Raw genomic sequence first — 27,958 nt, 5'->3', positions numbered from 1 at the left:
GCAGCTCCGGTCAGCACCGCTGATCGGGCCATTAAAAGTCTGGTCAGCAGTGCAGTGGGGCTAAGGCAGGCTTCCTACCTGCCCTGGCTCCGCGCTGCTCCCGGAAGTGGCCGGCATGTCCAACTCCTAGGTGTAGGGGTGGCCAAGGGACTCCACACGTGCCCCCGCCCCGAGCGCCAGCTCCGCAGCTCCCATTGGCCAGGAACTGCGGCCAATGGGAGCTGCAGGGGCAGCGCTTCCGGATGGGAGAAGCGTGCAGAGCCGCCTGGCCGCCCCATGCCTAGGAGCCGGACATGCCGGCCAATTCTGGGAGCCACCTGAGGTAAGCGCCGCCCGCACCCCGAACCTGCTCCTGCACCCCAACCCCCTGCCCCAGCCCAGAGCCCCCTCCCACACCCCTCACTTCTGTCCCCACCCCAGAGCCTGCACCCCCAGCCAGAGCCCGCACCCCTTCTGCAACCCAATCCCCCCAGCCCAATGAAAAGGAGCGAGTGAGCGGGTGGGGGAGAGCGAGCAACGGCGTGAGGGGGGATGGAGTGAACAGGGGGCGGGGCCTGAGAGAAGGGGCGGGGCAGGAGTGTTTGGTGTTTTGCAATCGGAGAGTTGACAACCCTTCCACCGTCAGCGCTGGCGGAGGCAGAGGTGGTAGCGCTGCGGCACCTTCGTGAAAGTGCTGACGTCGGGGGCGAGGCTGAGCTGCTGGGGGGCGACGGGCGAGCGGAGGGCGAAGCGCTGCAGGACCGTGCTGAAGAAGAGGAAGAGCTCCATGCGGGCCAGGCCCTTGCCCAGGCACACCCGCTTCCCTGGGCAATAACACGTCGTTAGCACTGACCGGCCGGGCCCGGCAATCACGGGACAATCTATGCGGCTGGGGCTGCAGCCGAGTCAGTCCTGGCTCTTACCAGGGGGTTTCCCCATAATCCCTCCCGCCTGGGCGGGAGCCAAGTGCCACCGGGACTGGTAACCTGCCCACTTTGCAGTGTGAATGCAGGCTAGGGCCATCCAGCGCCCGTCTTCCTCCAGCGCCTGCCGCGCCACATGCGCCAGAGACAGGCCAGTTCTCCCACTGTTCATGGGACACAATCCACGCGGCTCCGCTCCCCGCAGCGTTAACCCAGGGGAGCTGCCCCCCCCAGGGGTTCTAGCAACACACACGGGTCGGCCCGGCACCAGCGCGGACACAGGTGCCCATCAGCCAGGCACACTGAACGACAGACTCTGTGCGGGGGGAGCCACAGATCAGCCCGGGGCCAGGTGCTGCCAGCCGGTGAGTCCTTATTACAAAGACAATCACAGAGCTCGTTATGCTGAGTGCAAGAAGCAATCACTCCTCTCTTCTGGAGGAAGGGCAGCTATAAACCATGGAGCTCCAAAGTGAATCGCAGGGTCAGCGCTAACCCCTCACCCCTCGTCTACAGTGACTGGGACGGCGATTGCAGAACAGCTCCCCACGCGATAGCTCACTCAGGTCCGTTTCCCTGGGTAGACAAGTTCTGCAAGGGCAGCTGGGAATGGACCTCTGGGAGGAAGCAGAGAGAGAGAGAGAGACAGCTTTTTGGGCACAGAGCCCACCGGAGGGGCTGACGGGGGAATTTCTGAGCCAGGAATCTGCCTCCTGCTGTTTGTTTCTCCAGCGTGCACGGAAACAGGACTTTGTGGGTGTTCTCTGTCCATTGACAACAGACCTGGCTTCGATTTCTCCTCCCCGTGGAAACCAGCCGTGGGTTGGCTAAACAGCCTAGTAACATGAAGGCTGTGGGGAGCGGTGGGGGGAGAATCTGATCGCTCTGTATAAATCCATCAGGGGGTTACACCCAGGGACGGGGAAGGCCAGAAACAAATGGGGATGAACAGGACAGGAATCAACAACAGAGGCCAGAAATGAGAAGAACAAGCAGGGAGAACTGGAAGTCCTGGCACAGTCAGGGAACTATGATGTCATTGGAATAACAGAGACTTGGTGGGATAACTCACATGACTGGAGTACTGTCATGGATGGATATAAACTGTTCAGGAAGGACAGGCAGGGCAGAAAAGGTGGGGGAGTTGCGTTGTATGTAAGAGAGGAATATGACTGCTCAGAGCTCCGGTATGAAACTGCAGAAAAACCTGAGAGTCTCTGGATAAAGTTGAGAAGTGTGAGCAACAAGGGTGATGTCGTGGTCGGAGTCTGCTATAGACCACCAGACCAGGGGGTGAGGTGGACGAGGCTTTCTTCTGGCAACTAGCAGAAGTTGCTAGATCGCAGGCCCTGGTTCTCATGGGAGACTTTAACCACCCTGATATCTGCTGGGAGAGCAATACAGTGATGCACAGACAATCCAGGAAGTTTTTGGAAAGTGTAGGGGACAATTTCCTGGTGCAAGTGCTGGAGGAACCAACTAGGAGCAGAGCTTTTCTTGACCTGCTGCTCACAAACGGGGAAGAATTAGTAGGGGAAGCAAAAGTGGATGGGAACCTGGGAGGCAGTGACCATGAGATAGTCGAGTTCAGGATCCTGACACAAGGAAGAAAGGAGAGCAGCAGAATACAGACCCTGGACTTCAGAAAAGCAGACTTTGACTCCCTCAGGGAACAGATGGGCAGGATCCCCTGGGAGAATAACATGAAGGGCAAAGGGGTCCAGGAGAGCTGGCTGTATTTTAAAGAATCCTTATTGCGGTTGCAGGAACAAACCATCCCGATGTGTAGAAAGAATAGTAAATATGGCAGGCGACCAGCTTGGCTAAACAGTGAAATCCTTGCTGATCTTAAATGCAAAAAAGAAGCTTACAAGAAGTGGAAGATTGGACAAATGACCAGGGAGGAGTATAAAAATATCGCTCAGGCATGCAGGAGTGAAATCAGGAAGGCCAAATCACACTTGGAGTTGCAGCTAGCAAGAGATGTTAAGAGTAACAAGAAGGGTTTCTTCAGGTATGTTAGCAACAAGAAGAAAGTCAAGGAAAGTGTGGACCTCTTACTGCATGAGGGAGGCAACCTAGTGACCGAGGATGTGGGAAAAGCTAATGTACTCAATGCTTTTTTTGTCTCTGTCTTCACGAACAAGGTCAGCTCCCAGACTGCTGCACTGGGCAGCACAATATGGGGAGAAGGTGACCAGCCCTCTGTGGAGAAAGAAGTGGTTCTGGACTATTTAGAAAAACTGGACGTGCACAAGTCCATGGGGCCGGATGCGCTGCATCCGAGGGTGCTAAAGGAGTTGGCGGATGAGATTGCAGAGCCATTAGCCATTATATTTGAAAACTCGTGGTGATCGGGGGAGGTCCCGGATGACTGGAAAAAGGCTAATGTAGTGCCCATCTTTAAAAAGGGAAGGAGGAGGATCCGGGGAACTACAGGCCAGTCAGCCTCACCTCAGTCCCTGGAAAAATCATGGAGCAGGTCCTCAAGGAATCAATTCTGAAGCACTTCGAGGAGAGGAAAGGAAAGTGATCAGGAAGAGTCAGCATGGATTCACCAAGGGGAAGTCGTGCCTGACTAACCTACTTGCCTTCTATGATGAGATAACTGGCTCTGTGGATGAGGGGAAAGCAGTGGATGTGTTATTCCTTGACTTTAGCAAAGCTTTTGATACGGTCTCCCACAGTATTCTTGCCGCCAAGTTAAAGAAGTATGGGCTGGATGAATGGACTGTAAGGTGGATAGAAAGCTGGCTAGATCGTCGGGCTCAACGGGTAGTGATCAATGGCTCCATATCTAGTTGGCAGCCGGTATCAAGCGGAGTGCCCCAAGGGTCGGTCCTGGGGCCGGTTTTGTTTAATATCTTTATTAATGATCTGGAGGATGGTGTGGACTGCACTCTCAGCAAGTTTGCAGATGACACTAAACTGGGAGGCGTGGTAGATACACTAGGGGGTAGGGATCGGATACAGAGGGACCTAGACAAATTAGAGGATTGGGCCAAAAAAAACCTGATGAGGTTCAACAAGGACAAGTGCAGAGTCCTGCACTTAGGACGGAAGAATCCCATGCACAGCTACAGACTAGGGACCGAATGGCTAGGTAGCAGTTCTGCAGAAAAGGACCTAGGGGTCACAGTGGACGAGAAGCTGGATATGAGTCAACAGTGTGCCCTTGTTGCCAAGAAGGCTAACGGCATTTTGGGCTGTATAAGTAGGGGCATTGCCAGCAGATCGAGGGACGTGATCATTCCCCTTTATTCGACATTGGTGAGGCCTCATCTGGAGTACTGTGTCCAGTTTTGGGCCCCACACTACAAGAAGGATGTGGAAAAATTGGAAAGAGTCCAGCGGAGGGCAACAAAAATGATTAGGGGTCTGGAGCGCATGACTTATGAGGAGAGGCTGAGGGAACTGGGCTTGTTTAGTCTCCAGAAGAGAAGAATGAGGGGGGATTTAATAGCTGCTTTCAACTACCTGAAAGGGGGTTCCAAAGAGGATGGAGCTCGGCTGTTCTCAGTGGTACCAGATGACAGAACAAGGAGCAATGGTCTCAAGTTGCAGTGGGGGAGGTCTAGGTTGGATATTAGGAAACACTATTTCACTAGGAGGGTGGTGAAGCACTGGAATGGGTTACCTAGGGAGGTGGTGGAGTCTCCTTCCTTGGAGGTTTTTAAGGCCCGGCTTGACAAAGCCCTGGCTGGGATGATTTAGTTGGGAATTGGTCCTGCTTTGAGCAGGGGGTTGGACTAGATGACCTCCTGAGGTCCCTTCCAACCCTGATATTCTATGATTCTATGATAAGAAAGTTTCTAGCCCCCAGAGGCGGGAGCCTCGTGGTTCCCCTCTGGCCCTACATTCCCACGGGGCTCTGGGATCTACATTAGGCGAGAAGCAGCCAGTAGAAAGAGCAAAAACTGAACACGGTCGAGCTGGAATTTTCACAAGCCCCTAAATAACCTGAGAGCAACAGCCCCATCCTTAGCCACCCCGCCCCACTTCCGATCATTTCCCCACCGCCGTGGCCTCTGGGCTTCCCAAGCAGGAAGGGGCGGGAAAGCCCTAGCCCCGTTTTACAGCCGGGCAAATGGAGGAGCCGGGCCGGCTTTAGCAGAGCCAGGGACAGAGCCCGGTGCTCCTCGATGACCAGGCGCCTAGAACTACACACCTGCGGAGAAGGGCAGGAAGGCATTCTGTTTCTTGAAGCAGCCGTTCTCACTTAGAAACCTCTCGGGGGCGAAAGCTTCGGGGGTTTTATGTTCTTCTAGGTCAAAATGCACCGTGCTCAGCAGGGGGTAGACGTACGTCCCCTGGGAAAGCGGATCCCGATCTCAGCTCCCCCGGGGTCAATCCGGAATCACCCAGGGAATGCAATGGGGGGCCAGGCCGGATCCCGATCTCAGCTCCCCCGGGGTCAATCCGGAATCACCCAGGGAATGCAATGGGGGGCCAGGCCGGATCCCGATCTCAGCTCCCCCGGGGTCAATCCGGAATCACCCAGGGAATGCAATGGGGGGCCAGGCCGGATCCCGATCTCAGCTCCCCCGGGGTCAATCCGGAATCACCCAGGGAATGCAATGGGGGGCCAGGCCGGATCCCGATCTCAGCTCCCCCGGGGTCAATCCGGAATCACCCAGGGAATGCAATGGGGGGCCAGGCCGGATCCCGATCTCAGCTCCCCCGGGGTCAATCCGGAATCACCCAGGGAATGCAATGGGGGGCCAGGCCGGATCCCGATCTCAGCTCCCCCGGGGTCAATCCGGAATCACCCAGGGAATGCAATGGGGGGCCAGGCCGGATCCCGATCTCAGCTCCCCCGGGGTCAATCCGGAATCACCCAGGGAATGCAATGGGGGGCCAGGCCGGATCCCGATCTCAGCTCCCCCGGGGTCAATCCGGAATCACCCAGGGAATGCAATGGGGGGCCAGGCCGGATCCCGATCTCAGCTCCCCCGGGGTCAATCCGGAATCACCCAGGGAATGCAATGGGGGGCCAGGCCGGATCCCGATCTCAGCTCCCCCGGGGTCAATCCGGAATCACCCAGGGAATGCAATGGGGGGCCAGGCCGGATCCCGATCTCAGCTCCCCCGGGGTCAATCCGGAATCACCCAGGGAATGCAATGGGGGGCCAGGCCGGATCCCGATCTCAGCTCCCCCGGGGTCAATCCGGAATCACCCAGGGAATGCAATGGGGGGCCAGGCTGGATCCCGATCTCAGCTCCCCCGGGGTCAATCCGGAATCACCCAGGGAATGCAATGGGGGGCCAGGCCGGATCCCGATCTCAGCTCCCCCGGGGTCAATCCGGAATCACCCAGGAAATGCAATGGGGGCCCAGGCTGGATTCTGATCTCAGCTCCCCCGGGGTCAATCCAGAGTCACCCCCAATTGCAGCGGGGCCCGGGCTGAATTCGGATCGCAGCTCCCCCCGGGCAATCGCTGCTTTAGGTGTGCCCAGCCCCTCTCCCGGGCGGCCTCACCTCGGGGATGAGGTACCCCCGGAACCGGGTGTCTCTGGTCACGGTGTGCGGGACGCTCATTGGCAGGATGTCGCTGAAGCGCTGGATCTCGTGCAGCGTGGCGTCCGTGTACGGCATCCTGCCCCGGTCCTCCATGGTGGGCGCTGATGGATTTTCTCTTGCGGCGGCGGGAGAGAGGGGAATTAGTAGCCACACAGCGGGGGGCAAAGCTCCGCGCTGGGCGGGGCCGTTACTGGACTATAACTCAGGCACCTAGCCACGGTCTCGGGGTGGCTCGGCCCTTGGCAGGGAGCTGCCCGCTGGGCATTTGTGGCCCCAAGGGGTCAATTCCTCACCTCAGCCTCATTCTGCTGAAGTCAGTGGAGCTGCAGCTGGGCTCTCTGGGGGGTTTGCCCCAAGGGGAACGGGGAAATCTCGACTATGCCGGGGAAATGTTTCCTGCCGTTCTTAGGGCCGCTTCTCCGCCTTACCTTGGACCTGTGGGTGTTTCAGCAGGATCAGGAAGCCGTAGCGCAGGGTGGTGCTGACGGTCTCGGTCCCGGCGAAGAATAAATTGAAGGTGGTCATGACTAGGTTCTCCAGGGAAAACTCGGTAGCTGGATTCTGCTTCTCCTGGAGAAAGGTAGAAACATCACCATCCCGCCTAGCTCCTATCCAGCACTTCCCCTCCAGGGCTGTACCAAGGCGGTCGGTACCATTATCCAGACGGGCAAATGGACGCACAGACGGGGAGGTGCCGTTCCCAAAGTTACCCAAGGAATGGCAGACTGTGTCCCAGTCCTGGGCTCTAACCACTAGGCCATGTGGCCTCCTTAAAGGGTCCTGCTAGCAAAGGTCCCTCCTTTAGGATACAACATTCTCAGTGGCTGCAGTTATTGGTCCATCCTGCTGATTTAACACCCTGGCAGAGCATGTGTCCTGTCTCAAGGCTGGTCCACGGATAGGATGACAACCTACTACTGCTGCCAGCAAACAGGATTACTCCTGAAGCTCACGGAGTTGAGAGCTGAGCTGAAGGTTTGAAGTCAAAACCCTGCTGCCAAAAAAATGGGAAAGGGTTTGTTTTTTTCCTCATTAAAAGAAAAAAAGTTTCAAGGAAAGCAGGCGTTTCCCATAGAAAGATCTGTGGTGTTGGAAACTGAATTTATTGCTAGAATAGAAAATTCCAATGACCCTAGTAAACTCTTAGAGTAGCTACTCAAGCCGAGCAAAATTTTTCGGATGAAATGTTCACCCCAAAATGCAGATTGGGGGTCAACCGAAACACGCAGCGAATTCACGTTGAATTTGCCCGATTGTTTCAGCCAATAAAAAATTCTGAAAACAACATTTTCAAAACAAAGCATTTTGATCTTTTCCGTCAACAACAGCTTTTCATTTGTTCTAATGGTTAAAAGTCTGAAGTGAATCAGTCCGCGCGACCCATCATTAAAACAAATTCTCATTTGCGGTCAGCCAGAAATGAATTTTGTTCTTGGGGGGGTTTTTTGGGGGGGGGGGGGGTTGGCCTAGTCGGTAATCGGCCAGTCAAGCCAGCAGGTTTAACTCTGCTCCCCACATGGCTGGTGAAGGAGGGGCACAGTTTACAGTCACTTTAAAGAGCCGAGCTGAGCTCTGAGGCGAGGCCCCGTTGTTAATTACCTGCTCCATTTTAACCAAGAAGCAGTCGATGAAGTTCTGGGGGGCGTTGAGGTCCAGGGTCACCTGCTGCAGTTTGATTCTCTCTGAAATAAAGCTGATTATCTCCTGGGAGCATTTGCTTCCCACGTGGTGAGGCCCAGGAATCTTCTCCAGGATGCCAGGGAAGGCATTGTACAGCTGTAAGGAAGGAAATCCGGCTGTTTAATCAGATCAGATTTCACTAGGGGGTCACGTCCCTCACAAGTGACTGCTACGCATTGAGGGTAACAACCTACTATTTCTGCTGCTTCCCAGTGCCATCCCTTTCCCTGCAGTGGTGGGGCCTGTGCTCTGGGGCTTAAGTTTGGGGGTTCTGATCCTGCTGCTGCCCCATAGGGGAGGCTGTGTTTCGTTAGCTCTTTTATGCATTGGATTATTAGAGAACCACCAGTCCCAGCTAGATACCTTAGACAACGTAAATGGGTGACTTTGGCCTGATTTTGTTTAATAATAATTAGATCATCTTCAATTTGTGCCGCACCCTCCACCTCACCTGCCTTCACAAATCTGATCTGAAATACACGGTATCAGCGATCAGTAAAAATCCAGCCATCTCTGGGGTGGAGCCTGCAGCGTCGCTCTTCCAGCATTGAAATGCAACCGCTTCTGAGGCGGGGGGGCAGCAGCTGTTTATAACAGGGCCCCCCCCCACAGTGCTGTGATGCAGCTGCCTCCGAGGTTAGGGAAAATGGGGATTACTTGCCCAGCACTAAAATGCAGCCACGTCTGGGGTGGAACACGGCAGCTGCTTAGCAGCAACAGTTTAGGACAGGAAGTGAGGATGGGGAATTTTTGTATGGGGCGGAAGGGGATTGTAACTAGCCAGAGCTCTGGGTTGACGCTCATTTCTGATCACTGGACGGTTCAGTTCTGGAAGTCCGGAGGAAATTGCCATGGACGGGGATCAGGGTCCCTGCCGGCCATCCCTGGGCCAAGGATAAACCTGCGAAACGGAACCGCTTGAATATGAGCTTGTTCAGGGTGATGAATTTCTCGTCCTCGTAGTCAAAGCGGTTCCCGAAGACAATGGAGCAGATGATGTTGGAGACGGCCCGGCTCAGGTTAAAGATGGGATCAAAGGGTGCCCCTAGTGGAAAGGAAGGACAGAGCAATGGGACCGGGCCAATGCTCTCCGCATATTTCAGGGAAACAGAGAGAGACAAACTGCCCAGACCTTGGGTTTTCCAGAGATCCTCCAGCAGGAACTGCGCCTCCTCCTGGATCCGCTCCTCGATGGATCGCTTCCCCATGCCAAAGTTCCTCAGCGCGGTGAGGGAGAATCGGCGCAGCTGCCGCCACCGCTCCCCGTTGGCAAAAACCACCCCTGGCAAGCGGATGATGGAGAAGCTTAGCACTTTTCGGGAGGTGGATGGGAAATCGGGCTGTACACACACACACACACACACCCATCACATGTACAGAGAGAAAATTGGGCTGTTCACACACACACACAAAATTCCGCTTTTGTCAAAAATGTCGAGGTTTTGGCAGAAAGCCGAAATCCCAACCGCTTCGATTCTTCGTGCCACCTGGTGCCTCATGGGAGATGTAGTGCAGGGAGGGAGCCCGGCCCATGAGCGCATGAGAGGCCTATACTACATCTCCCAGGATGCACCTCGGTCTTGGTGCGGGGGAGGTGGCACCTCATGGCAGTTGCATCGCCATGGTGCATCCTGGGAGATGTAGTCCATCTCTGTTTTCTGCAGAAAACAGACACTTTTCATAAAACATTTTAATAAAAAAAACCCGTTTGCCATGAAATCAATTTCAACAGGGAATTTTTGACCAGCCCCACGCTTTTCATTGGGTTACAGTCACGAGCCGCTAACGAGATCTTCTTTCCCCAACACACAGGCAGCTCATTGCCAGAGGATGTTGTAAAAGCCAAAAGTACAATGGGGTTCAACAACGAACTGGATCAGTTCCTGGAGGACGGGCCCATCGAGGGCTATTAGCCACAATGGTCAGGACACAGCCCCAGGCTCCTGGTGCCCCTCGCTTCCGACTGCCAGAAGCTGGGGCTGAATGACGGGGGATGGATCACGCGATGTTCATTCCCTCTGGGGCACCTGGCACCGGCCAGTCGGAAGACAGGACACTGGGCTGCATGGACTATGGGTTTGCTCCAGCGTGGCCGTCCTTAGGATCCAGCAGCTGGAAGTTGAAGCTAGACTAACTCAGACTAGAAATAAGGTGTAAATTTTTAACAGTGACGGTAATTAACCGGGGGTGGGGGGGCCCTCCATCACTGGAGATGCTTCAATCAAGCCTGGCTGTTTTTTCTAACCGCTCGGCTCTAGCTCAAACAGGGATTCAGTCCGGCAGGTCTCCGGGCCGGAGCGAGGCAGGAGGTCAGAGCGGACAATCCCGCCGTCCCGTCTGGCCTGGGACTCTAGGACCACACACCCCAGCAGACGGGCCGGCGCGGAGCCGATACACAGAGTGTCTATGGCGAGGGCAGGCCCTCTGGGTCTGTTCTGTGCTTATGCAGTGCCCAGGACCCCGCCTAGGGCCGCATGAGCGGGGAGATGACGCGGGCAAGTCGCTTTAAGCGGCCGAGAGGGGAACAGATCCCAGGTCACCAGGATCCTGCCCGCTACACCTCCCGGCTGCTGCCTTCACCCTGCACATGGGACGCTGGCGGAGACGCCGGGCGGGGACCACTCACCGTGCCCATTGAAATCCTTAGAGAACGCCAGGATCTCCCCGCGCCCACTGAACTCCTCGGCCTGGTCCACCAGGGCCTCCTTCACCGCCTGGTAGCCGCACAGCACCACCACCCGCCGGGAGCCGAGGTGCACCGTGAACACCAGGCCGAACTTCTCCCGCAGCTGCGGAGACGGGGATGGAGGCAAGGGGCTGAGTTTCTGAGCATCCGTAAGCGTGGGGGGCTTGGCCGTGTTCGCTCCATCGCCTGTCCCGCTGGACCGGCGCATGGAACTACGGCTAAACCTCCATACGCTAGAGATACATGGGCCCACCCACCCATCTCTCCTGCTGGCCATCCCTCCCTCCATCCATCCCCCCACGCACACCTCCATCCATCCCTCCCTCCCTCCATCCATCCCACCACACACCCATCCATCCATCCGTCCCTCCCTCCCTCCATCCCACCACACACCCATCCCTCCACACACCCCTCCATCCATCCGTCCCTCCCTCCATCCATCCCACCACACACCCATCCCTCCACACACCCCTCCATCCATCCATCCGTCCCTCCCTCCATCCATCCCACCACATACCCATCCCTCCACACACCCCTCCATCCCTCCATCCCACCACACACCCATCCCTCCACACATTCATCCCTCCCTCCCTCCATCCCACCACGCACCCATCCCTCCACACACCCCTCCATCCATCCATCTCTCCCTCCATCCATCCATCCATCCCACCACACACCCATCCCTCCACCAAGGCTTTCTTTTGCAGTGTCGACATGCCCCGGGGGTCCCCACCCAGCCCAGGGCCCCGCCTGCGGGGTTCTGGCTCCTAACCTCAGGGCCCAGGTCTCAGTTATTCCAGCTCTAGGAATGGGGAGGAAGCTGGTGCTTTAAATCCCCTTTGTGCTGTTTACCACTTGGGCCATGGAGGAAGCTAGAGCAGCCTCAGGGCTGCTCTAACTCATGCTCTGCCCCCCTATGGGCCCTGGGAGACAGGGAATAGCCACAGCGCAGTGTGTTCCAGGTACACCCCCGATCTCTCCCGCACACACATACACTGGGAGCAGGGTCCTTGTGCCAGCTCCACACTGGTCGGGGAGGCGGCTGCAGTGGGGAGCAGATTCTCACCGCCTCCGAGGTTAGGGAAAATGGGGATTACTTGCCCAGCACTAAAATGCAGCCACGTCTGGGGTGGAACACGGCAGCTGCTTAGCAGCAACAGTTTAGGACAGGAAGTGAGGATGGGGAATTTTTGTATGGGGCGGAAGGGGATTGTAACTAGCCAGAGCTCTGGGTTGACGCTCATTTCTGATCACTGGACGGTTCAGTTCTGGAAGTCCGGAGGAAATTGCCATGGACGGGGATCAGGGTCCCTGCCGGCCATCCCTGGGCCAAGGATAAACCTGCGAAACGGAACCGCTTGAATATGAGCTTGTTCAGGGTGATGAATTTCTCGTCCTCGTAGTCAAAGCGGTTCCCGAAGACAATGGAGCAGATGATGTTGGAGACGGCCCGGCTCAGGTTAAAGATGGGATCAAAGGGTGCCCCTAGTGGAAAGGAAGGACAGAGCAATGGGACCGGGCCAATGGACAGGAAGTGAGGATGGGGAATTTTTGTATGGGGCGGAAGGGGATTTTTGGGAAGGGAATTTTTGTATGGGGCGGTGAAGGAGGCCCACGCACCCATCCGTCCCTCCCTCCATCCATCCCCCCACGCACACCTCCATCCATCCCTCCCTCCCTCCATCCATCCCACCACACACCCATCCATCTATCCGTCCCTCCCTCCCTCCATCCCACCACACACCCATCCCTCCACACACCCCTCCATCCATCCGTCCCTCCCTCCATCCATCCCCCCATGCACCCATCCATCCCTCCCTCCCTCCATCCATCCCACCACACACCCATCCATCCATCCGTCCCTCCCTCCATCCATCCCACCACACACCCATCCCTCCACACACCCCTCCATCCATCCCTCCCTCCTTCCCTCCCTCCATCCCACCACACACCCATCCCTCCACACACTCCTCCATCCATCCGTCCCTCCCTCCATGCATCCCCCCACGCACCCATCCATCCCTCCCTCCATCCATCCATCCCACCACACACCCATCCATCCATCCGTCCCTCCCTCCATCCATCCCACCACACACCCATCCGTCCCTCCCTCCCTCCATCCCACCACACACCCATCCCTCCACACACCCCTCCATCCATCCGTCCCTCCCTCCATCCATCCTCCCACGCACCCATCCATCCCTCCCTCCATCCATCCATCCCACCACACACCCATCCATCCATCCGTCCCTCCCTCCATCCATCCCACCACACACGCATCCATCCATCCGTCCCTCCCTCCATCCATCCCACCACACACCCATCCCTCCACACACCCCTCCATCCATCCATCCCTCCCTCCATCCATCCCCCCACACACACCTCCATCCATCCCTCCCTCCTTCCCTCCCTCCATCCCACCACACACCCATCCCTCCACACACTCCTCCATCCATCCGTCCCTCCCTCCATGCATCCCCCCACGCACCCATCCATCCATCCCACCACACACCCATCCCTCCACACACCCCTCCATCCATCCGTCCCTCCCTCCATCCATCCCACCACACACCCATCCCTCCACACACTCCTCCATCCATCCATCCGTCCCTCCCTCCATCCATCCCACCACATACCCATCCCTCCACACACCCCTCCATCCCTCCATCCCACCACACACCCATCCCTCCACACATTCATCCCTCCCTCCCTCCATCCCACCACGCACCCATCCCTCCACACACCCCTCCATCCATCCATCTCTCCCTCCATCCATCCATCCATCCCACCACACACCCATCCCTCCACCAAGGCTTTCTTTTGCAGTGTCGACATGCCCCGGGGGTCCCCACCCAGCCCAGGGCCCCGCCTGCGGGGTTCTGGCTCCTAACCTCAGGGCCCAGGTCTCAGTTATTCCAGCTCTAGGAATGGGGAGGAAGCTGGTGCTTTAAATCCCCTTTGTGCTGTTTACCACTTGGGCCATGGAGGAAGCTAGAGCAGCCTCAGGGCTGCTCTAACTCATGCTCTGCCCCCCTATGGGCCCTGGGAGACAGGGAATAGCCACAGCGCAGTGTGTTCCAGGTACACCCCCGATCTCTCCCGCACACACATACACTGGGAGCAGGGTCCTTGGGCCAGCTCCACACTGGTCGGGGAGGCGGCTGCAGTGGGGAGCAGATTCTCAGGGCACCTGGCATGGGGTGAGCATGGCTGAGAACTGGGGCTGCTCTCCCTCTCTGCCAGAGACCTGATACACACTCGGGATGCTGCCGTGCCCCAAGCTCCGGCCTGTTCCCATGTCTCCTGCAGTTCCACAGACCCTCCTCTCACACGCCGCTCCCCTGGGTTGGCCTCAGTTACCCCCTTCATCCAGCTCCCAGATCTTTGCCCTACTCCCTCTGGCTTCCAAGTGGTGCTACGATCCAGCTGGCAGGGGTGGCCGGGCTAGAACGCACGGGGTTAATATGTCACTGCACCGGGTAACAGATCAATCCAAAGTCCGGTTTATTCAGTGTCTAATCACTGACCCAGGGACCAACCTCCTGGCACCTGGCGGATATCATTGATGGGGAGGTAGATTAAAAGGCTGACTACCGTAGCTGCCAGGGGAAGGCGGGCTTGGGTAAGTCAGTGGCAAAACTGACTTAACGCTTTAGCTTCGGGTGGTTTTTCCTCTGTGATGTTAGCAAAAGCCGGAGCCGAGAACCAGTTAGCCCACGCGAGGCCCGGTTGTGAGGGACTCAGCCAAAACCTTAAACAAAGTCACTTTCTCAGGCTAGTGGGCGAGGAGACGTGTTATTCCCTATTGCGCGTGTTCCTGGCTTCCGAAAACCCGGCCGGGGGTTGTATTGACCAATTCTCCCGTTCGCGTTCCCCAACCCCCCAAACCCCAAAGCTATTTCTGCTGCCTTAGATCTCGGCTTAGCAGAATTTCTTTAGAATGATGATGGATTATATCGGTGTTTATTTTTAAGCATTTTTTTAAACATAAATGTTCACAGCTGCTCAAAATGCTGGGTTTGATGCGTTTCCCCCGAGTTGTATCAATTTAAATGTTCACAGTTGTGGGAAATAAGTGGGGGGGGGGTCACACAGTGGGTGGGGGGGCAGACAATGATTACTTAATGCCAATAGCTGATGCGATTCAAAGCTCTACGGCTTTATAACGAGAGCCCTGCAAATCTGCGGCTACCTAGGCCCAGCTCGCACTCCAAAAAGTTCTCACGCAGCCTCTTGCTGACTTTGTCTGGCTGGGAATTCGGATGCGCGTGTTTTTTCAGCGGTTTGCGTGGGCGGCGAAATCGCCGCTTAGCGACACAGGCCAAGAGAAATCTCACCACGCCGCCCCTTCGTCTCGCTTATGCTGCAAAAATCCAATTCAGCGTCCTCGTCCTTTTCTTCACAAGTCAGCAGTTTGCTTAACGAGGGTTTGTTTGCTACCCTGTGTTTCTTCCCGGGGCCCTCGGCAGGGCTCAGGGCTCAGGGCTCAGAGCTCCTCTGGGTGGCCCGGACTCAGGGCTCGCCCTCGGCCGGCTGCCCAGGACTTGAGATTCCTCTGGACTGCTCTGGCACCGACGGGCTGGCTGGCGTTTGGGGCTGCACTGGCAGGCCGGCCAGCGAGAGTGGGGAGGCAGAAGTGGCGGTGGGAGGTGGGGCCTTAGGAAGAAGGGGCAGGGCCTCAGGTGGAAGGGGTGGGGCTTTGGGTGGAAGGGGCGGGGCCTCAGGTGGAAGGGAGGGGCAGGGGGCTAGCCTCCCTGAGCTAGGGGTGCCCGCGCTGCCCATGGTCCTCGGCTTTACGGGGGGGGGAGGAGTTTGAGGCGGGTGCGCTGTAGCGCGGGAGCAGCCGGAGTTCGTAGGGGTGGGGGATGTTCCCCACCCCGCTCTCCACGGGGCTGGCATCGAGGGCGCCCGGGTCGCCGAGCGGCTGCAGGGTGAAGCGCTGCAGGATGGCGGTGAGGAACAGGAAGACCTCCATGCGAGCCAGGCTCTCGCCCAGGCACACCCGCTTGCCTGGGAGAGGAGACAGGACGGCAAGCGGGGTTAGAGGGAAACCCGAGGAGTAAATACTCACTGGCCCCAGCTCTGAGAGAGACCAGGGCACAGTCAGAGCAGGGAAACGGGACTGCTGGGCTCCAGCCCCCCCTGCTCTAACCACCAGGCCCCACTCCCCTCCCAGAGCTGGGAGAGAACCCAGGAGTCCTGGCTCCCAGCCCCCGGCTCTAACCACTAGACCCCACTCCCCTCCCAGAGCTAGGGATAGAACCCAGGAGTCCAGGCTCCCATCCCCCCCTGCTCTAACCACTAGGCCTCCCCCACTCCTGAATGTGGATCCACGCCTTTTACCTGCAGAGAACGGCATGAAGGCGCTGTTCTTCTGGAAGTGCCCGTTCCCATCCAGGAAATGCCCAGGGTCAAAGTCGTCCGGGTTCCTGAACTGGCTTGTATCCTGGAGGACTGAGGTCAGCAAGGGGATGACGGTGGTGCCCTGGGAACAGAGAAAAGCACCTGGGAGATGACGGGACGCGGCCAGAGCCAACACATCCTACCCCTAGACGTGGGGGGAGGCCACCAGCCGAACCCAGGGTCGTCTTCCAACCATTGCCACCCCACGGCCCAGCCCCTTTTGCTTAGCGGTCAGCCGTCACTCTGCACGCATCCAGTGAAGCCTGTGCAGAGGATGGACACCAGCTGGGGACAGCCAGGGCATCGTGTGGGTCGCCAGCCATGGGGATTGAACCTGTTACCGCTGGAGCTTAAGGCACAAAGCCCCTACAGAGGATGCTAAAAGGTGCAGCTCCCTCAGTCAGCACCGGAGGGGACAGCGTGGGTGTGGGTTACAGTCACATTAGGGCTGGTTGCAAATTTTCCATCAAAATGACGGAAAACGGAGGTTTTGACTAAACATAATTTTCACAAAAAATGCCTGTTTCCTGCAGAAAACGTAGATTTTTCGTTAAAAAAAAAACAAAAACAAAACGAAGTATTTTGATTCAGAAATGCTGCCACAATGCCTCGTGGGAGTTGTAGTTTGGTTGTTTCGTGTCCCCATTCTCCCCTATGGGCCAGGCTTTCCAGCTGGACTACATCTCCCATGATGCACCATGGCTAGGGACACCCAGGATGCAGCAGCTCTCCTCGTCCAAGCGGGGACACTGTGGTGCAACATGGGAGATGTAGTCTGACCAGCAAGCCCGGCTTATAAAGGAGAATGGGAGCATGAGGAACCCGAGCTACATCTCCCATGGTGCACCATGGCCAAGGACTCCCATGATGCAGTGCCAAGAGGGGATGCTGTGGTGCACCATGGGAGGTGTAGTCGGATCGGGAAGCCTGGCCTGTAGAGGAGAACGGGACATGCGGCACTTGAACTACATCTCCCATGAAGCTTTGCAGCAACATTTTGGGATTGAAATGTTTCAGTTCTCAGCCAAAAATTTTCAGTTTTCAAATTTTTGCCCCAAAATTGAAATGTTTCCCTGTTTTCATCAAAATTTTCCACAGAGAAAAAAAAACAGGCCCCCCCCATTCCAATTAGCTCTGCTTTAGCTCTGGCCATACCCCTCCCTACCCCATGCCTGACGTGCCCGCCCCCCGTGTCCGAGGTTCGGGGGGAGTGAGCAGCTGGCTGGATGCAGCGCATGGCGTGAAGGGAACGAGGCTGCCAATCCGGTGCATCGCACGGTGGGTGAAATGGTCTGCCAGGGAGGGACTTTCCATGGATTTCAATGGACCAGGGGCTGGAGGGGGCAGGGTTGGTCCTGGGAGAGCGAGAGATCTCAGCGTTCCCCAGCGCCTTGACCCTACCCTCGCCCTGGCACCGGGAGCCCAACCTTGGGGATCGCGTATCCTCTGAACTGGACGTCTTGGGTCGTGACGTGCGGGAGGCTCATGGGGAGGACATCCGCGAATCTGTGCACCTCGTGGATCACGGCGTCGGTGTAGGGCATGCGGCTCCGGTCCTCGGTGGCCGGCAAGCGGGACCGCCCGATCACCCGGTCAATCTCCTCGTGAACTTTCTCTGCACCGGGAGGGACAAGACTGAGCCCAAATGCGGGGGTGGCGGGAACGACGGTCTGGATCCTCCACTCGCGCTAGCTCCCACACTGACGAAACCCCAGTCACATAGAAGATAACAGCCTACTATTGCTACCAGCAAATGGAGTGACTCCAGATTCAAACTGGTGTGAGGGAGAAAGAAACACACCCAACACATCTGCACTGTATTTGTCCAGGCAACATTGCAGGTTCGGATGGGTACCGTTGGGACAAGTTCCCAGCGGGTATAATCTGACATTGCTCCACTGGCCTCCATGGGGCCAGAAATCTGTGGGGCCGCTAGACAGCCTGGCCCTTTCACCCCGTTGAAACGGGCCTGACACCCTGTTCAAGTTTGTTAAGGCTGCCTCCTGCTCTCCCCCGCCCCACCCCGGTACGTACCCGCGAATGAAGGACGTTGTTATTGATGGCTGAGTTCTTTTCAGGCCCCCTAGAGCCTGCCCGGTGTCCGGAGGCTCTTCTCAGCTCACCACGACCCCCAGGTCTGCCCCGCTTGTGCCCCTCCTGCTCTCCGAACGGGAGAGTCTCATTTCCCCTCTTCACGGCAGGAGCCCCAAATCCCACCAGCTGGGGACTGCGCCCCGTATGCTTGTCATACCTGGGCCCTTTCAGAAACACCAGTGGGTTTCCTCTACCCCAGCACAGGGGTCACAGATGGGGAAACCGAGGCACCGAGTGAGGCCAAGACTTCAACCCACGGCCCCCAAGTCCCAGGCCAGCACCTTAGCACACACCCCCCCCCCCGGCCTACCTTTTATCTCGGGGTACTTCATGAGAAGCAGGATCCCGTATCTCAGGGTGGTGCTGACCGTCTCCGTCCCGGCGAAGAACAACTCCAGCGTCGTCATGACCAAGTTCTCGGTGGTGAACTCAGTGTCGGGGTTCTGCTTTTCCTGGGGGGCGGGCGAGGAGCACAGGGCCAAACAGAGACTGGGACAGTTCTCGGGGTACCCAGGACTGCGACCCCCCGCCAGCCTCGAGCAACGGGGACCTTGCAGTGCCGGCTAGGTGTGAGCCCCCAAACAGCACCAGCCTGGGGATCGTCCAAGCCCTCTCCTCTGGGCTGCGCCAGCCCTGCCTTTGCCCGGCAGATTAACAATCCCTCAATCCCTGACTCAGCCAGCCAGCCCCCGACACCGGCGTCTCACGGAAATCCCAGCCCCTCTGCCCCTAGAGCAGCAACCGTTCACCGCTTCCCCTTAAAACACGAGAACAGGCCACCCAGGAACCCTTAGAATAAAACACAAGACGGTTGATTTAAGGAAGAACAGAGGCTCCATCAGAAACAAGAGGGAGTGACAGGAACCAAGGGTTACGATACAATACAGCATCACCCCAACCGAGATCAGGGCCCCGTCGCGCCGGGCGCTGCCCAGACCCCAACCGAGATCAGGGCCCCGTCGCGCCGGGCGCCGCCCAGACCCCAACTGAGATCAGGACCCTGTCGCGCCGGGCGCCGCCCAGACCCCGGCCGAGATCAGGGCCCCGTCGCGCCGGGCGCCGCCCAGACCCCAACCGAGATCAGGGCCCCGTCGCGCCGGGCACCGCCCAGACCCCAACCGAGATCGGGGCCCCGTCGCGCCGGGCGCCGCCCAGACCCCGGCCGAGATCAGGGCCCCGTCGCGCCGGGCGCCGCCCAGACCCCAACCGAGATCAGGGCCCCGTCGCGCCGGGCGCCGCCCAGACCCCAACCAAGATCAGGGCCCCGTCGCGCCGGGCGCCGCCCAGACCCCAACCGAGATCGGGGCCCTGTTGCGCCGGGCGCCGCCCAGACCCCGGCCGAGATCGGGGCCCTGTCGCGCCGGGCGCCGCCCAGACCCCAACCGAGATCGGGGCCCCGTCGCGCCGGGCGCCGCCCAGACCCCAACCGAGATCGGGGCCCTGTCGCGCCGGGCGCCGCCCAGACCCCAACCGAGATCAGGGCCCCGTCGCGCCGGGCGCCGCCCAGACCCCAGCCGAGATCAGGGCCCCGTCGCGCCGGGCGCCGCCCAGACCCCAACCGAGATCAGGGCCCCATCGCGCCGGGCGCTGCCCAGACCCCAACCGAGATCAGGGCCCCGTCGCACCGGGCGCCGCCCAGACCCCAACTGAGATCAGGACCCTGTCGCGCCGGGCGCCGCCCAGACCCCGGCCGAGATCAGGGCCCCGTCGCGCCGGGCGCCGCCCAGACCCCAACCGAGATCAGGGCCCCGTCGCGCCGGGCGCCGCCCAGACCCCAACCGAGATCAGGGCCCCGTCGCGCCGGGCGCCGCCCAGACCCCGGCCGAGATCAGGGCCCCGTCGCGCCGGGCGCCGCCCAGACCCCAACCGAGATCAGGGCCCCGTCGCGCCGGGCGCCGCCCAGACCCCAACCGAGATCAGGGCCCCGTCGCGCCGGGCGCCGCCCAGACCCCAACCGAGATCGGGGCCCTGTTGCGCCGGGCGCCGCCCAGACCCCGGCCGAGATCGGGGCCCTGTCGCGCCGGGCGCCGCCCAGACCCCAACCGAGATCGGGGCCCCGTCGCGCCGGGCGCCGCCCAGACCCCAACCGAGATCGGGGCCCTGTCGCGCCGGGCGCCGCCCAGACCCCAACCGAGATCAGGGCCCCGTCGCGCCGGGCGCCGCCCAGACCCCAACCAAGATCGGGGCCCTGTTGCGCCGGGCGCCGCCCAGACCCCAACCGAGATCAGGGCCCCGTCACGCCGGGCGCTGCCCAGACCCCAGCCGAGATCAGGGCCCCTTCGCGCCGGGCGCTGTCCAGACCCCAGGCGAGATCAGGGCCCCATCACGCCAAGCGCTATCCAGACCCCAACTGAGATTGGGGCCCCGTTGTGCCAGACGCTGCCCAGACCCACAGACGGTCCCTGCCCCAAAGAGCTGCCCATCAGAACAGACACAGGGTAGGAGGGGACGCAGGAATAGAGGGATTTCCCAGGGGTCACTCAGGGCAGCTGGGAGCGAGGTTGCACTGAACTCCCTCGCCCAGGGCCGTCCCGGTCGCCGCCATTACCTGGTCCATCTGGAGCAGGAAGCAGTCGATGTAGCTGTCAGGACAGCTGGGATCCAGGGAGTCCTGGTGCCGCTTCGCTCGCTCCGACACAAAGCGTTTGAGGGTGTCCGCGTTGTGGAACATGGCGTTGTGCCGCCCGGGGAGAGCGGCCAGGAGCGTCGGGAACGCATTGTACAGCTGCAAGAGACCCGCAAGGGGGCAGCTAGCGCCTGACCTGGCCAGCACCCAGGGGTGGGCAGCAAAATAGCCAGGAGCAGCTGCGACCTCAGTCTGTCCGGAGACCGAAACGGGGGGTCACGTGCTCAGGCCCAGAACAAAGAGAATCTGTCTGTGCGTCTCTTCATCCATCCCGCCTTCCCCAGACACACCTGTAGCCATCTACCCATCCCGCCTTCCCCAGACACACACCTCCATCCATCCCCAGATACACCCCTCTATCCATCCACCCATCCCGCCATCCCCAGACACCCCTCCATCCATCCCCAGACACCCCTCCATCCATCCACCCATCCCGCCTTCCCCAGACACCCCTCCATCCATCCACACATCCCACCTTCCCCAGACACCCCTCCATCCGTCCACCCATCCCGCCTTCCCCAGACACCCCTCCATCCATTTACCCATCCCGTCTTCCCCAGACACACACTTCCACCCATCCCCAGATACACCCCTCTATCCATCCACCCATCCCAACATCCCCAGACACCCCTCCATCCATCCCCAGACAACCCTCCATCCATCCCCAGACACACCCCTCTATCCATCCACCCATCCCGCCATCCCCAGACACACCTGTATCCATCCCCAGACACCCCTCCATCCATCCACCCATCCCGCCTTCCCCAGACACACCTGTAGCCATCTACCCATCCCGCCTTCCCCAGACACACCCCTCTATCCATCCACCCATCCCGCCATCCCCAGACACCCCTCCATCCATCCCCAGACACCCCTCCATCCATCCACCCATCCCGCCTTCCCCAGACACACCTCCATCCATCCACCCATCCCGCCTTCCCCAGACACACACCTCCATCCATCCCCAGATACACCCCTCTATCCATCCACCCATCCCGCCATCCCCAGACACCCCTCCATCCATCCCCAGACACCCCTCCATCCATCCACCTATCCCGCCTTCCCCAGACACACCTGTAGCCATCTACCCATCCCGCCTTCCCCAGACACACCCTTCCATCCATCCACCCATCCCGCCTTCCCCAGACACACCCTTCCATCCATCCACCCATCCCGCCTTCCCCAGACACACCTCCATCCATCCCCAGACAAACCCCAACCATCCCACCTTCCCCAGACACCCCTGTACCCATCTACCCATCCCGCCTTCCCCAGACACACCCCTCTATCCATCCACCCATCCCGCCTTCCCCAGACACACCCCTCCATCCATCCTCCCATCCCGCCTTCCCCAGACACACCTGTATCCATCCCCAGACAAACCCCAACCATCGCACCTTCCCCAGACACCCCTGTACCCATCTACCCATCCCGCCTTCCCCAGACACACACCTCCATCCATCCCCAGACACACCCCTCTATCCATCCACCCATCCCGCCATCCCCAGACACCCCTCCATCCATCCACCCATCCTGTCTTCCCCAGACAACCCTCCATCCATCCACCCATCCCGCCTTCCCCAGACACCCCCAGACACCCATCCACACACCCCCACCCATCTCTCTGTCCATCCGTCTGTCCATGCCCAGACACCCCCAGCTCTCTGTCCCTCCCTCCCTCGGTCCCCCCCAGGCACCGGGCAGCGCCCCCACCTGGCCCCAGCGGGAGCTCAGCAGGCGGAAGTTCTGGTTGATGCAGCTCAGCAGAGTGAGGAACTCCTGGTCCTGGTAGTCAAAGCGGCTGCCGAAGACGATGGAGCAGATGACGTTGGAGACGGCGGAGCCCAGGAGGAAGGTGGGGTCGAAGGGCGAGCCTGGGGGAAGGGGAGAGAGCTCCACAGGGCCCAGGAAAGCGGATTCCTGCTGGGACTTTCAGCACCATGGCGAGGGCAGGGGAGCCCATGGGCCGGGCAATGGACTAGCTTGGGGGGTCAGGGCCAGAAACTTCCCCGCCCCCCCCACCCCCCCGCAGCCTTCGCCAGCTGCTCTAGAGCCGCGATACCCGACCCAGGCTCCGTAACGTGTCTCCTTGCAGCCCGTGACATTAACACACGTGTGAGTCAATTAGTCACCGATCGACGTTATTAACCAGTCAGGAGACTTCTACTATGCTCGTAAGCACGGATGTGATGAACTTGCATGAAGTTCTTAACTGATTTCTGTACGACTAATATAGACAGCTCGAAACGAACCCTTCTGGTGGTCGCTAATTTGACTCCTGACCACGGGGATCAGAGCGTCACTGGGCTAGAGGAAGGGGGAAGTGTGGAAGGTGCCCTGCTGGGCAATTCGGGAATAACTTGCAGAGGTTTCTTCTACCACCCCATGGTGACTATCCGGCTGGCTTATGGCCCAAAGCTTAATCCTTATTATTAGGTGTATTACAGTAGCGCCTAGTGGCCCCATCACAGATGGGGATCCATCATGCCGGGCGCTGCCCAGACCCCAACCGAGATCAGGGCCCCGTCGGGCCGGGCACTGCCCAGATACACAGAGCTCCTAGTGCGAACAGACAAAGGACGGGTTCTTTCCGCATTGCAGATAGTCGGGATATGAGGCCAAGAGAGAGGCAGAGACCAGGAACCTGTGGCAGAGGCAGGAACCGACCGCGGCGTTCTGACTCCCAGGCCAGAGCCCATCCGTCCTCCCTTGGCCTTGCTCTAAACTTGGCTGTCTTTAATCCTGGCTGATGGACCGGCGGCTGGTCTCCTTCGCCACGCGAGCCTCTGAGCTTGTGGCAGTGAGTTCCACCGGCTCACGGGGAGAAATCGGAGCAGAGAGCTGAACAGGCAGCAAACAGGCTGAGGCGCTTGGAACGGGGGTGAGACAGGAAGCACCTACCCTTTGTGTTCCCGAGCTCCTCCACCAGGCGCTGGGCCTCCTCCTGGATCCGCTCCTCGATGGATCGCTTCCCCATGCCGAAGTTCCGCAGCGTGGTGAGGGAGAACCGGCGCAGCTGCCGCCACCGCTCCCCATTGGCGAAGATCACTCCTGGAGGGTGGGGGAGGAGGGAGGGTGAAGCAGGACAAAGAGACCCACGTGCCCCCCGCTGACCGGGAGATGCTCAGGAAGGGATCGCCAAGAGACAAGCTCAAGTAGATCCGTAACAGGATACCAGGGGGACACTGCAGGGCGGGACTGAGGGGCACTGGCAGAGCTGGGAGGGGGCAGGGCTGGGATAGCAGGGGTGCTGCGGGTCGGGCGTGAGGAGCATCAGCAGAGCCTTATAAAATGAAAGCTAAGAGTCGCATCTCCCCAGGGAAAGAGGCCACTAACATTACCCCAGTTTTACAGACTGGGGAAACTGAGGCACGGCGTGACCTGTCCAAGGTCACACAAGGAGTCAATGACAGAGCTGAAAATAGAGTCCAGACGCTCTGATTCCTAGCCCCCTCCCCCTCATCTAACCACTAGCCCCCACTCCCCTCCCAGAGCCGGGGAGAGAACCCAGGAGTCCAGGCTCCCAGCCCCCCTGCTCTAACCACTAGCCCCCACTCCCCTCCCAGAGCCGGGATAGAATCGAGGAGTCCTGGCTCCCAGCCCCCCTGCTCTAATCACGACCACCACTCCCCTCCCAGAGCCAGGAACAGAACCCAGGCGTCCTGGCTCCCAGCCCCCCGCTCTAACCACTGGACCCCACTCCCCTCCCAGAGCTGGGATAGAACCCAGGAGTCCTGGCCCCCAGCTTTAGCTATTAGACCATCTGTCCCGTGTGATTCACACCAGCCTAGTATGGGCACGTTCTCCCGGGAAGGAACATTTTCCTCACCAAACCCTTTGGTGATCCTCGCGGCTGTGGCCATGTTCCCCCTTCCCCCGAACTCCTTCCCGCGGTCGACCAGGGCTTCCTTCACCGCCGCGTAGCCGCACAGCACCACGGCCCGCTCCGAGCCCAGCTGCAGGGTGAACACGGGGCCGTACGTGTCTCGGAACTGAAACAGACAGCGAGGAAGTGGGGGGGGGGGGAGCTGCCGCGGGGCCCCCAGCAGCTGTGCCAGCCGCCGGCTCTCCAAAACCGGCACTTGGCGTGCTGGGTGGGGGTGTGAGCCACGCGCTTCTGAGGCTAGACCTGGACTCTGTGATGTTGGGCAAGTCACGTCCCCTACCTGGGCCTCCATTTCCCCCTCTGTAGCACAGGGAGAATAATGTGGATTGCCTGGGGAGCTGGGCGCACTCTGAATTTTAACATGGCTCAGTGTAAACGTTCACATGTAGGAACCAAGATCGTCGGCCGTGCGGACCGGCTGGGGAGCTCTCTCCTGGGGAGCAGGAAAGATCTGGGCAGAAAATCAGCGGAACGTGAGCTCCCCGCGCGACGCTGGGGCCAAAAGGGCTCATGCGATCCTGGGACACATCCACGGGGGCTTCTCCGGTGGGAGCAGAGAGGTGATTTCCCCTCTGTGTTTGGCCCCGGTGTGACCGCGGCCGGGATCCCGTGTCCGGTTCCGGTGCCCACCATTCGAGAAAGACGCTGATCAGTTGGAGGGGCTCGGAGAAGAGCTGCGAGAATGAGCGGAGGATTCAAAAACCTAGCAAAGAGCAGGAAACCCCGGTCTCTCGGTACCGACATGGGGAGCAAATAGTTAACAACGAGTGAGCCGAGGAAGGGCTGACACAACCCGTAGGCTGGAAGCTGAAGCTGGAATTCAGACTGGAAATAAGATGTACATTTTGAAGCGTGAAAGCAATTATCCAGGGGGACCCTTTGCCAGCGGGCACAGCGTGTTCTCCAGGCCAGGCGGCTTTACGTCGAGCCTGGCAGCTGTTCTAAAAGATCTGCCCTAGGGATTCTGCGTGGGCAGATCTACGGCCTGGGATATTGGGGGCTGGACGAGATGGGGTCCCTTGGAATCTACGGCTCCTTCCTGTGAGCTCCCGGCGGCAGGGCCTGCCTCTCTCTGGGGCTGAAGTCCCGGCACTGCCAGAGGCAAAGCAAACCTCCAGCCGTTACCGGGCCCAAGGCAGGCCCTGCGTGTCCGCGCCAGCCGCGAACCAGTGCCCGGCCCGTGCCATTTATTGGAGGGGTTCGGTCCGCCTCGTGCTGCGTTAGCCACGCTGGCCCATTCTTCACCTTCATTCCCTGGAAACGCCTCGGCTCCTTTCCTCCAGGAGCCTGGTGGGGAGAATTGGACGGGTCGCACGGAGAGCTGCCGGATCCTCGCACGGATTGTCACCACTATTAGGTGTATTACGGTATCACAGAGGTCACAGGCCCCATGGAGGTGTAGTAAGAGACAATCTCTGAATGGCCATGGGGGAGGGGGGGTCAAGTCCACAATCAGGCGATAAAACCCCCACCTAGGTCACCGCTGGGGAGGCTGAAGGGGGAACCTCGGGGTCCGAAAGCCCAAACTTCCACCGCTTGAGCCAAGCAACCACCCCTGCAAAGAATCCCAAACGTCCATCCTGGGCCCGGAGATGAGAGGGAACCAACGAGCTGCGCTGGGTCCCACGTGAACCCCGGTGTGACCTGTACCTGGGGGGAGCGCCCGTAACCCCCATTATTCCTCACCTGTGATTTGCATCTCAAGCAGGCCGGGAGCGGTATCGGGGGAAAGGCTCTGGCTGGCCGAAAGTCACTGTTCTATCCATATGCGTGTGTCATTAGTGCATGTGACGCTATGAGATTGTGAGGTGGACTGGCTCTCCCCAGACCCAGGCGGCGAGGTACCCCACCTTCAACGGACTACAGTGCTCTGCCGAGCTCAGGGAAGGGGGTGGTTTGGTCAGTTTGACAGCTGGGGAAACTGAGGAACAGAGGGGCAAAGTGACTTGGAATGATCACTAAACCCCACCACCCTGCCAGAGCCAGGAGAGGAACCCAGGAGTTCTGACTCTCGGCTCTAACCTCTAGACCGCCACTCCCCGCCCAGAGCCAGAGATAGAACCCAGGAGTCCTGGCTCCCAGCCCCCTGCTCTAACCCACTAGACCCCACTCCCCTCCCAGAGCCAGAGATAGAACCCAGGAGTCCTGGCTCCCAGCCCCCTGCTCTAACCACTAGACCCCACTCCCCTCCCAGAGCCAGAGATAGAACCCAGGAGTCCTGGCTCCAAGCCCCCTGCTCTAACCACCAGACCCCACTCCCCTCCCAGAGCTGGGGCGAGAACCCAGGAGTCCTGGCTCCAAGCCCACCTGCTCTAACCACTAGACCCCACTCCCTTTCCAGAGCCAGAGATAGAACCCAGGAGTCCTGGCTCCCAGCCCCCTGCTCTAACCCACCAGACCCCACTCCCCGCCCAGAGCCAGAGATAGAACCCAGGAGTCCTGGCTCCCAGCCCCCCCTGCTCTAACCCACCAGACCCCACTCCCCTCCCAGAGCCAGGGATAGAACCCAGGAGTCCTGGCTCCCAGCCCCCCTGCTCTAACCACTAGACCCCATTCCCCTCCCAGAGTCGGGGAGAGAACCCAGGAGTCCTGGCTCCAAGCCCCCCTGCTCTAACCCACCAGACCCCACTCCCCTCCCACAAGTGTGGTGAGAACCCAGGCGTCCTGACTCCCAGCCCCCCCCGCCCCTGGCTCTAACCGCTAGACCCCACTCCCTCCCAAGTGACGTCTGGCCCTGTGTAATTGTCACTCACCTTAAGGATTGATTTGGCTAACGCCTTGGTGTCCAGCTGCAGAATGTTCCCGACAAAGGGAAGCGGTGTGGGACCCGGGGGGAGCTTCCTCCTCGCCAGCGCCTTTCTCCACGAGGCCACCAACAGGAGGCATGAGACGCAGACCCCCAGGAGCAGAGAGAGGACTCCAGACAGCTCCATGGTGGAATGGGGCTCGGCCGCTCCGGCCAGGTGAGCTGCCCAAACTGCTCGGTGGCAGGACAGGTAATAATTAACCGCTGTGCCGCTCACCCAGACTACTGTGGTTACGGCTTCACCCGCTGGATCCCTTTGTATTCCTGCCTTGGCTGGAGCAGGCGTCTCCTGCTCTGCCAGCGATTCAGTAGGGAAACATTGCTCAAGAGCGAGAGCCGTATTAATTACACTAT

The 27,958-nt window shown here is 59.4% G+C and overlaps 1 protein-coding gene and 1 pseudogene across 1 annotated transcript; both read right to left on the bottom strand.

Moving 5' to 3' along the window:
- Window positions 1–621: 621 nt before the first annotated feature.
- On the bottom strand, window positions 622–10,997 carry LOC135893282 (cytochrome P450 2G1-like; annotated as a pseudogene).
- Window positions 10,998–12,029: 1,032 nt separating this feature from the next.
- On the bottom strand, window positions 12,030–27,734 carry LOC135893281 (cytochrome P450 2C5-like). Its single transcript, XM_065421081.1, has 10 exons — window positions 27,552–27,734; window positions 24,742–24,904; window positions 23,814–23,963; window positions 22,626–22,786; window positions 20,835–21,011; window positions 18,597–18,738; window positions 17,620–17,807; window positions 16,133–16,274; window positions 15,587–15,799; window positions 12,030–12,274 (listed from the first exon to the last, which is right to left on the bottom strand). Exons 1-10 carry the CDS (start codon window positions 27,729–27,731, stop codon window positions 12,030–12,032), a joined length of 1,761 nt encoding a protein of 586 aa, XP_065277153.1. The 5' UTR covers window positions 27,732–27,734.
- Window positions 27,735–27,958: the final 224 nt, after the last annotated feature.

The sequence above is a fragment of the Emys orbicularis genome, chromosome 21, assembly GCF_028017835.1.
Source record: "Emys orbicularis isolate rEmyOrb1 chromosome 21, rEmyOrb1.hap1, whole genome shotgun sequence".
NCBI lineage: Eukaryota > Metazoa > Chordata > Testudines > Emydidae > Emys > Emys orbicularis.
This window is presented reverse-complemented; position numbering and strand designations above follow the sequence as displayed.